Source organism: Astatotilapia calliptera, unplaced genomic scaffold (assembly GCF_900246225.1).
Source record: "Astatotilapia calliptera unplaced genomic scaffold, fAstCal1.2 U_scaffold_35, whole genome shotgun sequence".
In the NCBI taxonomy this organism is placed as follows: domain Eukaryota; kingdom Metazoa; phylum Chordata; class Actinopteri; order Cichliformes; family Cichlidae; genus Astatotilapia; species Astatotilapia calliptera.
The window spans coordinates 10,528-27,157 of record NW_020535773.1 but is presented as its reverse complement, the minus strand read 5'-3'; the positions used below and the strand labels follow the sequence as shown (position 1 = coordinate 27,157).

Sequence of the window (16,630 nt, the reverse complement as noted above, 5' to 3'; positions counted from 1 at the left end):
TCAGCCCTATTGTGGTGAATCAATGCACCGTGCTTTAATGGGGAGATAAGGAGGGGCAATGGGGAGCTATGACGAGATATCTTTTGCCCCACAGTGCACCCCTAAAGCTAAGAGGCACACCCAAGACTGTGCAGTATCACCTAAACTCTCATCTGAAGAAAGTGCCTCTAACATTCAGGTCCTGTTTTTTTTGTGGGGGGTGGGAGGGTTTCTATATCCATGAGGAGCAAATAAGAAACAAGAGCTCAAGGACGCACAAATGTGAAGACTTTGCTATTTTGTTTCAAAGATGGAAATGTTGTGATTTGCTTAACCACTGACAAGCATGTGTTGTGGCGTTTCTTGATACTCTGTACTCTTGATGCTGTGCTACGTGATCAAACAGATCTACAGGGCTAGACATACAGGATGAACTGAGGTGAGACTGTTTTTATCAAGTTCTTTGGGTCTGACTACAGCTCTAAAGAAATATTTGCATTTGTCTGCTAATTTGGAAGCTAATAAAAATAACCATTATGGCATAAAATAACTCATACTTCATGCTCATCTAGTGTTCATTTTTGCACTGGAGTCAGTTAACGTATTAGGCTAAAGTGTTAAAAATTGATTAGTTGTGTTGGTAAATGGCAAGTGATTGCTTAAACTGACCACCAACACCACCAAAGTTTTTGCTTTGTGAAATGTTAAAGTGAATGACTGTCTTTGAATCAATCCTGGAGAGTTTTAATTGGGACCGTGACATAGTAAAAGGAACAGGTTGTTTTTTATAGGCCTTGTGCTTTGTTGCACTCTCTCCTCGTGAAAGCACAGACTGTGAGAACAATCCCAAAGAATGTATCTGAATTAAGATGAAAAAGAACAATAGGAGGCTCTGTACAGGCAAGGCTGAGAAAAATCTGAGAGGAGCTGTCGGGGGTGGTGGTAAGGACCGGGTGATGACAGAATAGTACGCATGGTTGAGTGGCACAGCTTGATCAAATTAGCACAAAACTTTACTGAACAATAGAAGTCAGGTCAGTTCAAATCCTTTCAATTAAAAGACAAAATAATGAGTTTTAGCAAGACTGATATCAGGCAAATGACATTTCGTTTTTATTTCATGCAGGTAGGACGTGACCTGCTCAGAGCACAATGTCACAGCACAGAGGAATCTGGAGGAGGCAGGTGCACCTTTTTACCCTCCCTTACCTTCTTCTCCTGGCTTCACCGTGCGAGGGTTTCCTCCCTGACTTGTGGTCTAGAGTGCTGACTCTGTCCTGGGACTCACACACTCACCAGTACATTACAGAGCGGGCCATTCTAAACGTAACCCTGGAGACTCTGAGGGGACTAAAAAAACACCATGGAAACCATGATAAAGAGGAGGTGAGGTCATGTTTGCAGTCAGGAGATTTACTGAGTAATGCAGCATCAGTGGTTCATAAAGTGTTTGAATTACCTCTTTAAGTAAGTATGCAAATTTAACTGAATCGCTCTTTCTCCCTATGGTGATATTTGAACACAGACGTATTGAATTTCTTTCAAATAATGATAAAAGTCCTGGTCTAACGATTGCAGATCAGACTGGGACGTGGATTTTGGAGAGCTGTGGGAGATGTGGTGAAATCCAATGCAGCCATGGACTTCCGGAGCTCCACAAGGTCTGACCCAGTTTACCACTTTGATTCAGAGCATATTGAAAGTGCCACGGTCATGCTACGACGGTTCTGGACCCACACTGTGCTCTCAGTGCGGGCCAAAGAGTACCAAAGTGCCCGTCATAGCCTGGGTCAGCTATTTCATTCACTGCAGGTAATCTGCCACACTGAATTTTAATAATAGGGGGAGGGTTAGCTTAACCTTAGAGATATTTCATGAAGTGAAATGTTTTGGCTATGTTTTTGTTTTGAACATCTGCTATGTCAGGACTTCTACAGCCACAGTAACTGGGTGGAGATGGGCCAGCGTTCTATTTACCTCCATCTGCTTCAGCCAGAGGAGCCTGCCGTGCCTGTAGCTAAAGGTGATTCATGAATGTGACATTATAGTCCCATTTAATCACAAAAAAACAAAATTAGTTGTATCTACACATTATTGTAAAGGTCCTCTTGAAAAGACTAGTTACTAGTTACTAGCTTTACAGAATATTTTCATTTTGCATCATTTTATCATACTGCATAGCTTCACGTGTTAAAGTTACAGCTCTTCCACAGTTTTCCTACTACCGATTTTGCTGCTTCTTCAGATGTCATTCTATTGTGGTCTAATCTGTTTTACAGTTTTTTCTGAATGCTTAAACCCTAACTGTGATTCCTGTAGCACAATCTCTAAAACTATTCAGACTTATAGCAAAACCACTCACTGAGTTTGCAAAACTAAAAGCACAAAAACTGCTTTGCACTCAGTTTGCAATTTTGTAACACACACTTTGCACAACTGTAGGCACAATTCACTGCACAACACTCAATTACCAAATTTCCAACACACTCCTAGCAAAAGTATACACATGTATGGCTATCATTAACACTAATTTGCCAACTGTCTGGCACACTTTCACATGTGAAAACTTTTTTAGATAATTAGTTCACTTTGCAATCAGCCCAAGCACTATAATACAGGTAAGCTGTGTGTGCGGAGTACAATGGAGGGAGCAGAAAGAGTGAGAAGTAGAGGAGGCCGAGGAAGAGGACGTGGAGGTGAAGAAGTAGGATGAAGAGGACGACAAGGACAAGGAGGAGCAAGAGGAAGACGAGGAGGGGGGAGAGGAAGATGAGGAGGGGGGAGAGGAAGGGTAGGAAGAGTAAGAAATAGAATTGCTGATGACATCAGAGCTACAATAGTGGACCATGTAATCAACCGTGGAATGACCCTGAGGGTAGCTGGCCAACGGGTCCAGCCTAACTCGAGCCGCTACACTGTAGCAAGTACCATAAGGACATCTTGAAATGAGAATCGGTTAGTACAGTCACTTTGCACAAAGATTTGTAGCACTGCCATATGCCAATGAGAAACACACCAATACCATTGATGTAAAAATACTGAAATTGTTACTTTACAGAATTGCTAGATGACCAGATGCTGGGGGCAGAGGAAGCATGTTCACTGCAGACCAAGTAACCCATATAGTCACTATGGCGATTGCAAATAATCCTATACTTGGAAATAAACACTTGTGTTTGTTTTGATGTGTTTGAATAAACACCAGTACTTGAAGTTTGGATCCCTCCATGCTTATGGATCTATGACAGAAGTATGAGCTCAAACTGACATAGCCTACCTTGTGCACAGAGAAAGCAAAAGCCAGATGTGTTTTGTATTCATACCATCAGTGTGCAGTTGGCGCATTGTGTGCTTAGTAGATGATGGCTTGTGTGTACTGTTTGATACGGAAACACCATTTTTACAAAGGTGTGAAGAGTTAATCTAGCTGTGTTTGCTTTTGCAAGAGAACTACAATGTTTTGATGATTGGGTGACAGGTTTTCTTATTTGTGTGAAGAGTTTTGCAAAATTAGCCAATAGTTACAAAAAATGTGCTTAAGCAATCAGAAAAAACTGTAATATGCTACTGTATAGTATTTATTTCATCAAGTAGAGATCATTCAGTTATTATTTAACAGTTCGATTAATATGTTATTTTGTAATCAGACTTGTACCAGAATGGAGTCCCAGCAATGATAGAAATTAGGACAATGAGAGTGAAGATGAAGACGGAGGCCTGGGTGGGGCTATTAGTGACAAGAGGGAGGCAGAGATGAAAAGGAAGTGGGTTTCATGAATGAGAATTTGAAAGGCAAAATGACTGAGTGCTGAGATTTAAACTAGGCAGAACAGAGGCTGACTGACTCAACAAAATAAAGAAAACAATTTGATCAGAGCAATTATGTCAGTGTTTAGTTTAGCAGGAAAATGGAAGTGATGTAAAAAATAAGGTAGTAGCTGCACCCAGGAAGGCAGGGTGCATAATGTTTCATTTAAAAGAATATAATATTTATATAATGTGTTGGTTTTTTTCAAAACTCAATGTGTCACTCAGTGTGTATATGTATATACACACATACACACATACACATATAATTATCCACGTCATTTAACTATTGACCCACCACGTCTAGTAAAGCACTCCCCATCTTTACTAATTAACTTGACCAGCCAAATGTTCAACATTCTTTCAAATGTGGCTTTAAATGGTTCAGTGGAAATCAGCTATCATTTCTATTGGTCATGCATTTAACACAGACTCCCAATGTTTTGGAAACCTGGCTGTACATATGTCAATCTGATATATTCATTATTACATTACAAAAAAAAAGTTTAAATGTAAAAACTAAAGCCTTCATCATTTCTGCTTTCAGAAGACACACCTACCTGTATGGAGTGCTTCAGTACCACCTGTCGAAACAACCTTCTGCCAAGACTGAAAACCACACAGGGAAACTCTCAGCTGCTCACCACTGGATATTTCAGTACATTTCCTCCAAAACCTCAGGGTAAACCTCGGCCACGTGCAGGCAAAGTGTTACAAAAACACAATAAATAAACACATTTGGTTTTTAGAATATTTTAAAGACTTTTTCAACTATGTTTCCATCTACAAAGCTGTAAAGATGGTTTTTTTTTTCTAGGCAAATGCAGTCATGGAGGTATTCTAGACAGCAGCCGCTTCTCGGGCGCCAAAGGGGGCATCAACAAGGACAGCACCTCACCTCTCTTCTCCCCTCATCATTACCTCCATCTCAAAGCTGCCACTTTGGCTACTGAGGCCACCCTGACTGTGCTGAGAGACGTCAGAGACTCTGTGGGCCACAGAAACTTTCTCAAGTAAGTTTAAACCACTGTTAAAGCTCCCTGAACTGTAGACTTGTTACAAGATTCAGGTGATGCCTGTGCTGCATGAAATGACTGTCTTTAATTGCTGCTGAACTCTCTTTGAAGACTCTTTAGTGTGAAGCAAGTTCCTGCACTGGTTTTTGTCATGGACACCACAGGCAGCATGTTTGAGGAGATCCACGCTGCTCGTCTTCGGGCTCAATCCATCATACAGAGCAGAGCCAACAGCCCGGGGCAACTCGGCACCTTTGTGCTCGTCCCCTTCCACGATCCAGGTGACAGCTGGTGGTAAAAAGTGCCTGCAGGTCATAACAGATAAACCTGTAGAGGCTTTTGCCCCCTGTTAATGTGTGATTGTGTTTCCCATTATATACATACCTTTATATACTTCTGTAGAAAGTATAGTTCTGATTATATGTTTCATGCCTACTGTATGTTCTATCAACAGTGAGCCTCTAGATTTGTGCCATCTGTTTCCCTCAGTTCAAAGAATGACTGAATGAACTTCTGTGACTTCCATGAAAGCAATGAAATGAGAAATAATATATTAATATAATAACTTATAGACAGAGCCTCTTGATAGCTTAAAGATTCAGCCTTATGGTACTGTAAATATGTTTTAAATAGACAATAAGGGTCTATAAAGACTGCAAACAAGCTGTTCCTTATCACAGTCTGTAAGCATTTATATTTACTGTACTGTGCAGGAGTAGGACCGGTATTTGAGACTGATGATCCAGGCCAGTTCATGCAGCACATGGAGGGGCTGATGGCTCTTGGAGGCGGAGATGAACCAGAGATGTGCCTCTCCGCAATTCAGGTACATTTAGACGCTAAACACTCAGAGAGAATAAGTGATGTTGTGTGTGTATGTGTGTGTGCGTGCATGTGTGTGTGTGACAAGGGGTTTCTTTAAATCACCCTGTAGTTCTTCAGCTAAGACACCTGAGTTAGAAAACACAAACACTGCAGTTGTATAGATTGGACATGTCACCACTAACTTGCTCTCTTCTTGTTATTAGCTGGCACTCACTCACAGTCCACCTCTGTCTGAGATCTTCGTGTTCACTGACGCTTCCCCTAAAGATGCCCATTTATTCGGTGTGGTGAAGGCCCTCTCCCTCGAGAAACAGAGCAAGGTATATGCACCTTTGAAGGGAAGTCTTTTTTTTTTCATCTGTCACATAGCATTATGTTTAACAAAAATCAGAGCTGCTTTAAGGTTGACAGCGAAGACAAACACCAACCGGGAGCTGCTGTTTACAGTTTTTGCCCGTTGCTTGAACACATTTGGCAAAACGTCGCTCATTGTGCCAAAACTCTAAACACAAGTAAACACGACACAACACTGGGAAATATACCATACACATCTGTGCCAAAATGAAACTCCACTCCCAAAACCTAAACTCTGCTGTCAAAACCTAACATTCCTCTGTCAAAATGTAACTCTGTTGACAAAATGACACATACTTGCATCATATGCAAACACTTACAGATCAGGGGGAACACACTAGTCTTCTTTACATAAAACACTGCAGTCCTTGATTTCCATTGTGTATTCAGAAGGCACATTTACAGGAGACACATTTCCAAACAACCAAAAACGCAAATAGACCTACTCAATAGTGTACATCGCAGTACCATGAATTCAGATGAAGCAAAAAAAAAAAAAACCACAACACAATAATACTGCAATAGAAAAAACACTATACTGTAAACACAAAAAACCATGACAATTGTGCATAAGTGGGCTCATGGATCCCGCCGTCTGTTGGGGTCTGGCCACAGGACCTCATCAACATCGCAAGCAGTGTCCTCTCCCGCTGGGCACCGGGGAAAATATCCTCTTGCATGTCGAAACCATCCATGGATTGCTGTCACCTGAATGTCGCCGCAGGCCTGTTCCATTGCCTGCAGAAGAGGCATGCGGGCATGTGGTTGGCGGTCATATACACGTCATCTCCAAGCCTAAAAAAATCCTCAATAGGGTTTAAAAATGGTGAGTAAGGGGGCAAGTATACCACTTCAAATTGATTGTGGTTGGAGAACCAGGCCTGGACCAGAGCAGCCCGATGGAAACTGACATGATCCCATATCACCACAAACCTGAGCTGATCTGCTCTGTTCTGTACAACTATATCATGGAGAGCATCTAGAAATGTGAGTATGTGTTGGCTATTGTATGGACCTAGTATTGCATGATGGTGCAGAAGCCCTCGAAGGCATATGGCGGCACATAATGTGATGTTTCCCCCGCGCTGCCCTGGGACGTGCACAATTGCCCTTTGGCCAATTACATTACGACCCCGTCGTCTTGTTTTGCTCAGGTCGAATCCAGCTTCATCAATGAAAATGTATTCATGAGGCTGTGCAGCTCCATCCATGGCCGAGATTCTCTGAAAAAAAGGGGAACATGTCACTGTACTACAGTGCTACACATACGGCACCCTCACCCCATCACACAGGTACCTGTGTAGCTCTCAGAATAGATCCATGTGGTACTGATATGGTACATATTCAGCTGCTACTGGACTTCACCAATACTCTATTGTAAATGTAAGGGACAGTTACACGTACCCGTACATATTCAGCTCGAAGTCCTTTGACCCTGTCACTGTTCCTCTCGAATGGGACTCTGTAGAGCTGCTTCATGGTGATGCTGTGTTTACCCAAGATGCGTCTGATGGTGGTGATGCTCACATGGTCTATGTTGCTGAACACTCGCCTGTCTGCAAGTATTTTCCGTCGTAGCTGGTGGAGACGGATGGCATTGTCTGCCCTCACTAGGTCCACAACGGCAAGTTCCTGCTGTTGTGTGAACAGGCGTTGCCGTCCTCCCCCAGAAGGTCTTCGGGTCATTCTGGAGGAATACAACCACATATTGTCATCGGTTTGCTTATTTTTCTTACAGTACTTTACTGTATGTACTGTGTCATCCACTGTACAACACTGTACTTCAATATAAGGAATCAGCCACTTTGGCTGCAAAAGGAGCATTAGCACCCCGTACACTTGATATGGTAATGTGATATACTGTAGAACAGTGCTATGAAACCATCTGAGTAGAGCAGAAGGTATGGAGGTGAAGACATACCTGTTTTCTAGTCGGAATGTTCGTATTACAGATGCCACTGTGAAGCGGCTTAGATGTGGGTGGACTCTCTGCCCAGCTTCCCTCATAGTCAGGCCATGGTTGATGACATGGTCCACCAAAGTTGCTCTTATTTCATCAGAAATATGGGTCCGTTCATGGCCTCTTCGGCCTTCTCCTCCTCTTCCTCCTCCTCCTCTACCTCTTCCTCTTCCTCTTGCTCTCCCTCCATCCATGCTTGCAAAGTTCTTGAAATGGCTACGCTGAGGGCTTTTTGTAGTTGGCTAATTGGTGTTCGGTTTTGCAAGTACGTGCCTTCAGGTGTGTATTTGAGTGGTTGCAATTATCCGATGTGTTTTGTATTTTGGATACATGTGTTTTCCGAATGGCACCCTGAGATTTCATTTTGTGAGCGAAGTGTCTTATGTATGAAATAGAGTGTAGCATGCAGGACCATGGGTGTTGCATAAAGGGGTAGGTGTGTTGCATAAAGGAGTAGGAGTGTTGCATAATTGGTACTGGGGTGCAAAGCAGCGCTTTTGTTTAAGGTATGGGTACATGTGTTTGAGGTATGGTAACAAAAGCTTCACGTTGTGTTACTTTAGTCTGAGCATGGGTTTATAGTGTTCAAGCAACGGGCAAAAACTGTAATAACCTGTTCTCAGATTTTCAAAACTTTAAAATAAAAGCCTTCATCTGATGTGATTGCTACTGGTTATACAGCTTCTGTTTGTATGTATATTTATAAAGAAAGCACTGCGTGAATTACATTTTTAGATGGGTTTTAAAGGAAATAAGAATTTCCTGGAGAAACTGTGCCTGCTGAAAGCTGGTGGAGATCACCTGCCTCATGTGGCCGGCAGGTGGCAGCAGCTACACTAGTTGAAAATTAAAAGTTTAATGGAATTGTAGTTTTCGTCACTGGCCACACAGTGGTGCTATTGTATCATGAAACCTTTTAACCAAAGGACAGTTTTATTACAGTTTTTCCTGAATGCTTAAACCCTAACTGTGATTCCTGTAGCACAATCTCTAAAACTATTCAGACTTATAGCAAAACCACTCACTGAGTTTGCAAAACTAAAAGCACAAAAACTGCTTTGCACTCAGTTTGCAATTTTGTAACACACACTTTGCAAAACTGTAGGCACAATTCACTGCACAACACTCAATTACCAAATTTCCAACACACTCCTAGCAAAAGTATACACATGTATGGCTATCATTAACACTAATTTGCCAACTGTCTGGCACACTTTCACATGTGAAAACTTTTTTAGATAATTAGTTCACTTTGCAATCAGCCTAAGCACTATAATACAGGTAAGCTGTGTGTGCGGAGTACAATGGAGGGAGCAGAAAGAGTGAGAAGTAGAGGAGGCCGAGGAAGAGGACGTGGAGGTGAAGAAGTAGGATGAAGAGGACGACAAGGACAAGGAGGAGCAAGAGGAAGACGAGGAAGGGGGAGAGGAAGGGTAGGAAGAGTAAGAAATAGAATTGCTGATGACATCAGAGCTACAATAGTGGACCATGTCATCAACCGTGGAATGACCCTGAGGGTAGCTGGCCAACGGGTCCAGTCTAACTCGAGCCGCTACACTGTAGCAAGTATCATAAGGACATCTTGAAATGAGAATCGGTTAGTACAGTCACTCCGCACAAAGATTTGTAGCACTGCCATATGCCAATGAGAAACACACCAATACCATTGATGTAAAAATACTGAAATTGTTACTTTACAGAATTGCTAGATGACCAGATGCTGGGGCAGAGGAAGCATGTTCACTGCAGACCAAGTAACCCATATAGTCATTATGGCGATTGCAAATAATCCTATACTTGGAAATAAACACTTGTGTTTGTTTTGATGTGTTTGAATAAACACCAGTACTTGAAGTTTGGATTCCTCTATGCTTATGGATCTATGACAGAAGTATGAGCTCAAACTGACATAGCCTACCTTGTGCACAGAGAAAGCAAAAGCCAGATGTGTTTTGTATTCATACCATCAGTGTGCAGTTGGCGCATTGTGTGCTTAGTAGATGATGGCTTGTGTGTACTGTTTGATACGGAAACACCATTTTTACGAAGGTGTGAAGAGTTAATCCAGCTGTGTTTGCTTTTGCAAGAGAACTACAATGTTTTGATTATTGGGTGACAGGTTTTCTTATTTGTGTGAAGAGTTTTGCAAAATTAGCCAATAGTTACAAAAAATGTGCTTAAGCAATCAGAAAAAACTGTAACAAAGAAAATAATTCATCCAGCAGTTATACTAATAAGGAGCAAAAATAACATGCAGCCAGATTGAAAGACTGAAAGAACCCCTCTTGTTTGCCTTCTCTTGCTCACTGTGAAATTACTTTGGACAGGGGGACTGCAGTAAAGCAAACTGTATGTCAGTGTACTTACAGCTGACAGCACTTATTTTCCCTACAGGTGACTTTTCTCCTTACTGAAGATCCCAACTACACCAAAGAGAGCCGAGGCAGGTTAATGAGGAGGAAGAGGAGAAGTAGAGAACCTTTATCTCCTGATCGTTTTAATCTCTACTCTTCACTGTCCTCCCTGTCAGGAGGACTAACAATATTCACCACCAACTCTGACATACACAGGGTCTCCACAATAGTGGAGGACAACACAGCAGCTGACAAGGTGCCAAAATAAGATTTTTTACTGGAAATTCACTCCAAACAAAGTTAACAAGTTATTTAAGGAACTGAGGTAGTACACTAGCTCACAGTATCTGTTAACTTCCCTCATTCTAGCAGTCTCAATTTCCCACCTTCATAATTTATCAACCATTTAATATTAGAAAATTTCAATTAAATATGAAATTTTCCATTGACCTAATGCTCTAATTTTCTCAGACAAACATGGCAACTGCTGCTTATAAAGCATTGAAAAAACAATATAATTTCATTTTCTACATGACAGTTAGCACATGTAAATCTTTTTTAATCAAGTAGTCTATCTTAGCTGCAACTTTTTGCTGAGCAGAAATGTGTCAGATTTTATAAAAAGTTATATCACAAAGTATATTTCTAATTTTTTTTTTATTAGTTTCTTTTCCAGCAAGCCGACTAATTTCTCTTTTAGACCTTTAATTTCATAATGATATCACTTATAATTACTCTTCATTACCTTCATTACCTATCACAACTTATTTTTCTTCTCCTACCTCAGGTGACCCTCCTCCATGTGGAAAGTCACAAAGACCTGATGTCCGTTCATACATTTAGAGTTGACAGCTCGGTAAAAAATGTCACCCTACATGTCTCTGGCACTATGACGGAGTGTATCCTTACCAGTCCATCAGGTAATTCTCACATCATATTAACATCAGCTATGAAGTCAGGGTTAGCTTTTTTTCCATCACGACACTGCACTTTGAACTGTACTTTGCATTTGCTTGAAATATCATGTACAGGGTGCAATTTCCCTGTAATTAAATTGAATTTCAGCATATTTTCTTTTAAATAGCAGTATAATTATATTTACATGTAAATATTGAAAGGTATTTACACTACACTGAAATTCAGTTTAGTTACAGGGGAATTACGCGCTAGATTTATCACACATACTTTAAAGTGTTACCTTGCAAAGATCATTCTTTAACTTTTTTTTCTTTGTAATTTGAGGGTAAAATAAGCTCAGCTGTTTATGCTTCTCTTCTCAGACCAGAGTCAGTCACTGTTGAATGAAGAAGGTCCCCTAGCAGTGCTACAGCAATTTCAGGGACTGTACCGTGTCAACCTGTTTCCTCCTTTACAACCTGGCCAGTGGAAACTGCAAGCCAAGAGCAATGGGCATCTTACGTTCAATGTTATAGGTAAAAGAAATAATATCGAGTACATCAAGCAGATCACCTGGCAGATATTCATTTTTCAATTCAAATGCAGCTTTACTGTGGTATGAGATTTTTTTAAAAACATTTTTTAAAATTGATTTGTCTTTTGATCTACACCACCAGGTGACAGCGGTGTAGACTTCCTGTATTATTTTGCAATTATAACCAATGAGACACACCCGGGTCTGGCCAGAGTTGATGGTAATCCTACAGCAGGTGAGGGATTTTGATAAATTTACACGATAATGAGGATTTGTAAGTAAACAATATGTTTAAGAATATATCTTTCTAATTTTCAGGTGTTCCTGCCTTTCTAGTGGTGGCTGTTACAGGCCTGGGTTCAGATGAAGAGGCATCTTTTAGTCATGCAACACTGCTGGGGGCTGAAGGAGAAAGTCTTCAGCAGGTGAAGCTCAACTCCTCCTCTTCATCTATCTATTCCTTGGAGGAGCTGGTGGGCTTGGTGGACCCGTTTCCCAGAGTTCCCTTCTGCATTAGACTTTCAGGCGAGGACAGCAGAGGAAACAAACTGGAGAGGGTTTCCACAGAGATGGTGGAGCCCACTCACATTCAGATACAGGTAATTGTTAGCAATAATGCTGAAGAGGACAGAGGCTGCTTTCTACTCCAAGTTTACTATAGTTCATCTCCGTTACTCTGTTATGTACATCTATTTTTCAATTTTTCTTATATTTTAAATGGAAATTGTTTTGGTTTGGTTATTTCTGTGCACAATAAATGTAAAGCACTCTTGCACTCTTACAGTGTATCAAGAAAGTATTCACATCACTTCACTTATTACACAACATTGTCATATATATATATATATATATATATGGTCTCATAGTTGAGACTGTATGTCAGAGCACAAACCAAGCCATGAAGTCCAAGACCTCTGAGGCACAGATCTGGGAAAAGTTACAGAAAAACCTCTACAGCATTGAAGTTTCCAGTGAGCACAGTGTGCTCCATCATCCGTAAATGGTACCAGTTTTGAACCACCAGGCCTCTTCCTAGAGCTGTCTGCCTGCCCAACCAGAGAGATTAGGGTACAAGGGCCTTAGTCAGGGGAGTGATCAAAACCCAACGGTTACTCTGACAGAGCTTCAGCATTGCTCTGTGGAGAGATGAGGACGTTCTAGAAGGGCAACCATTTTAGACCATGAGAAACAAAATCCTCTGGTTAAAAGAATCTAACTTTTCTCATCACTGCATATTACCAGACCGATACCATCCTGTGGCGTGGGTGTGGTCCTTGGCCAGCTGCAGAGGAGGGGTGACGCAGTGAGCTCCCGGGGCGGCGCAGGGGCAGGGTGAACAGGTGTGCTGGGATCTGACAGTGATTGTGTCTCTTTATATGTTGGCAGTGACAGACGGAGACGGAGGTGACAGCAGAGAAAGAGAGCGCGGGAGTATATGTGTCCACGTACAACCCCGAGTTTAATAAAAAGTTCTGCATTGTCAAAGTCGCTCCGGCTGGTATTTCTTGGGTCCACCGTTACACATCCCTACAGTGAAGCATGCTGGTGGTAGCTTCTTGCTGTGGGCCATATGAACCCATATAAAGACTCTCTAAGACCACTCCTTTGTTAAATCCTGGAGTGTCCCAGCCAGAGACCAGATTAGAACCGGATTGAACATGTCTAGAGAGATTTGAAAATGGCTGTGCATTGATGCTTCCCATCGATCCTAATGGAGGTTGAGAGGTTCTGCAAAGAAGAATGAGAAAAATGAAAACAACCCGAAAATGTCAATATGGGATATTTTGTGTCGAATTCTGAGATGAAAAGGCTGCAACATGGCAAACTGTAGAACAAGTATAGCCCTGTGAATACTTTCTGGATTTACAGTTTTCTCTGTAAAACTCTATTTTCTTGCTTCTTTAAATTCTGCAGGGCCAGATGGCACAATTATAAGTTATTGATTACCTACAGTATCTATGTAGAGGTGTCAGGTGATGACCTTTCTTTGACCGGTGGTCCGTGCACTTTTGACACAGTCTGTTTCACACATTATTCAGGTGCTTTCTCTTCCTGACCTCGTGCCTGGTCAGAGTGCTGTGGTGAACTTTGAGATCCAAAACCACGGTGCAGCACGGAACTTCAGTTGGACAGCCGATGATGACTGTGGATATCTTCTTATGACAGAGCCCCACAGGTAGATCAAAATGAAAATACATCTTGCTCAGGTACAAAGCAAACTTCAAAGAACTTAGACTGCCATCCCGCTTCTTTTGTCACCTTCGCTGGCATTCTCTCACCTTTGAAAACTATGTAAACTTAGTAATCCAAAATATTTTTTAAATTATACAGTTATGTACAAAAGTCTTGAGTCACCCCTCAATTCTGCTCTTCATATCAGATTGGCTTTCTAATTTTCTTTTTTGCTAGTGGATATATTAAGGGTGTGCACCTATTGCAGTTTGCACTTGTGCTTTAGATGGGGAAAAGAACCAATTTTAAATTTTAACTTTATGCACTTTGTTATTAAAACACATAATTTGTTCCCATTTCTTTTTAATGAAAATTTCAAAGATAACACTGTGAAACAGTAACAAAATGTACCAACAAGATTATTCAAAAGAACTATTAGCTGAGTAGTGTGTCATTAAAAAGTGTGAGGAAATTAGACCAGTTGCGGACAAAATAAGAAGTGGCATGCCCACTTAACTATCCATAGCAGATAAAGATGCCTATAAAGGCCGTCATGAAGCCATCCCCAAGGAAGGGAAACGGGAAAAAGCTTAGATATACCAAATTATGGACTGAAAATCTGTGGTAACGGGTCTTATGGAATGACAACAGTCAGTATCTACAGTCATGGTTTGGCCTGCATTTCACCCATTGGTGTTGGGAATCTTGTTAAAATTGATGCAATTAAGAACACAGAAAGGTATGATTCCATTTTGGGCCTGATTGGCAGTGGCTTAATTTTTCATGACAATGATCCCAAACACACTGCCAGTGCATTAAAAGCATACCTGGATAGAAAAACACAAAGTAGAACACTATTATTCATGGATTGGCCTCCCCAGAGCCTGGACCTTAACTTTATTGAAGCAGTGTGGGATGATCTTGACAGAGGGTGGAACAAAAGGCAGCCGGCATTCAAAGAGGACCTTTGAATGTCTTTTAAGAAGCCTGGAGACCTATTCCTGAAGACTACTAAAAGAAAGGAGATAAAACCTTGCATCTATTTCGCATTTTAAGAAAAATATAAATTAAATGATGGCTAGTTCAAAACTCTGGCACAGTATTGTAAGTATAAGTTAAATGATTTCACAATTCATGTTTTTGCCCTTCAGCTTTCTTGTAGCAGAACAAAGGTCTTTTCGTGACCAGGTGTACCTCCAGACTCCAGCCACAGCGCAGGCAGGGGTGACAGTCACCCTTACACTGACTGTAAATGATCTTCATTCTGCTGACTCAAATTATGCAGTGGCCTACTTGACTGTGGTCCCTCAGGTGAGCAATAAGAGAAACTGCAGGATATTCTGCTGAAAACTTGTTTTTTGGTTTATTGTGTATATGATGATTTTCTCTTGCCTACAGGATTCAGACACGTCCCCACCATCCTGCTCTGCAGCACGAGTCCAATCGAACTGTTCTGCAATTTGCAACGCGACTAGCTGGAGTGTGTCTCTGTCTGTATCAGATATCGGACACTCTGGCCTTGATGCTCTGCAGCTACAGGAAGGTGAAGGTATTCTGATTTTGTTTCACAGTAACCCAACCTCAGAGGACAGCCTTGGAGAGCCTGGCATTGAGCTCCAACAGACACAGAGGGATAAATCAACAAATGGAGCCTACCACCACCACCAAGAGCAACACAACCACAAGGCCAGATTAGAGACAGGGGGCCCCCCTTTGAATATTTCAGAATGGTCGCTGGATGTATCTCAGCCACTGTTTGTGAGCTACACATCCAGCTGCTGCTCTACTCAGGCAAAGATGCTGGTTTGGGACAAAGCTGGAAACATGAAACGCTGCCATCTAACAAATGGTCAGAAGAGGCAGCTACAAAACAAGAGTACAGAAACCAGTGGGACTGGACAGAAAATGCCCACAGGCTTCTTTTTCTTGCTGTTAGGCCTGCTGTGCTTTCCTCTGCTTTAGCCCCGTGTGATTACAAATGTTTTGCTGGTCAAAATTATCTGTTGATGACTTGATACAGAGCTTGCTCTACTGTATTTTCAAAGGCAAAATCTGAAGCACCAATAATTTTTTTTCATATTGATATTCAAAAGATGCAAATTTGCAAAGAATAAAAAATCTTTTATTGCACTTCCTTTTATTTTTGCTACAACTAGATTTGTATGCCTGTCACGTTTAAGGCTGTGTGAGAGGTCGATTCATTTGTAGTTTGTACTTGGGGAGCAGCACCAATAACACCAAGGCAAGCTTTAATACTGATAGATCAAAACATAAACAAAGTCCAGAATCTAAGAAAATAATTACAAAAACAGAAGACATAAAAATCAGAGATTAGTTAGGATACAGGACTCCACAAAAACACAGAATGCACAGACAATATAAAGACAAGGTAATGAGGGGAGTTGGAACTGGTGGGAAACCAAGCTGGAGACAACTAAACAAATGAGATGGAAGGAACAACACTTGCCAAAAGAAAACGGGAAGAGTGACACAACTGAATGTGCACCCAAGATCAACTTGACATGTGAAAAAAAGTCCAAAAAAAGAGACAAGGCTGAAGGAACATGAAGTTATCTATAACCAAACTATAAAGGCACAAATTACAAACCATAAACAACCAAAACCAAGCATCACACCAACCATCACCTCTATGCATTTCATTATTAGTTATTACTAATCTCTGTAAGGGCGTAGATTTGGCATGAACGGAAGGGACGTGTCCCCACCAATA

The 16,630-nt window shown here is 41.3% G+C and overlaps 2 protein-coding genes across 2 annotated transcripts; one reads left to right on the top strand and one right to left on the bottom strand.

The window, feature by feature from the left end:
* The first annotated feature begins 206 nt into the window (after window positions 1-206).
* On the top strand, window positions 207-16,006 carry LOC113018045 (von Willebrand factor A domain-containing protein 7-like). The gene is made up of 17 exons (XM_026161118.1): window positions 207-418; window positions 1,106-1,365; window positions 1,558-1,791; window positions 1,906-2,002; window positions 4,334-4,468; window positions 4,604-4,799; window positions 4,914-5,083; window positions 5,516-5,628; window positions 5,831-5,947; window positions 10,336-10,551; window positions 11,083-11,215; window positions 11,576-11,728; window positions 11,870-11,962; window positions 12,046-12,326; window positions 13,767-13,903; window positions 15,051-15,210; window positions 15,298-16,006. The coding sequence occupies exons 2-17, from the start codon at window positions 1,132-1,134 to the stop codon at window positions 15,859-15,861; spliced, it is 3,033 nt and encodes a 1,010-aa protein (XP_026016903.1). The 5' UTR covers window positions 207-418; window positions 1,106-1,131; the 3' UTR covers window positions 15,862-16,006.
* Window positions 6,561-7,981, bottom strand: LOC113018046 (insertion element IS630 uncharacterized 39 kDa protein-like). Its single transcript, XM_026161120.1, has 2 exons — window positions 7,386-7,981; window positions 6,561-7,204 (listed from the first exon to the last, which is right to left on the bottom strand). The coding sequence occupies exons 1-2, from the start codon at window positions 7,803-7,805 to the stop codon at window positions 6,686-6,688; spliced, it is 939 nt and encodes a 312-aa protein (XP_026016905.1). The 5' UTR covers window positions 7,806-7,981; the 3' UTR covers window positions 6,561-6,685.
* Window positions 16,007-16,630: the final 624 nt, after the last annotated feature.

Bases quoted from the DNA above. Each gene is read 5' to 3' on its own strand.
- LOC113018045 (XM_026161118.1), top strand. From the start codon at position 1,132: ATGTCACAGCACAGAGGAATCTGGAGGAGGCAGGTGCACCTTTTTACC. The intron at 4,469-4,603 runs GTAAACCTCGGC...TTTTTTTTCTAG, and splicing joins ATTTCCTCCAAAACCTCAGG to GCAAATGCAGTCATGGAGGT. The intron at 5,948-10,335 runs GTATATGCACCT...TTTTCCCTACAG, and splicing joins CCCTCGAGAAACAGAGCAAG to GTGACTTTTCTCCTTACTGA.
- LOC113018046 (XM_026161120.1), bottom strand. From the start codon at position 7,805: ATGCTCCTTTTGCAGCCAAAGTGGCTGATTCCTTATATTGAAGTACAG. The intron at 7,205-7,385 runs GTACGTGTAACT...CCTTTTTTTCAG, and splicing joins TTCGAGCTGAATATGTACGG to AGAATCTCGGCCATGGATGG.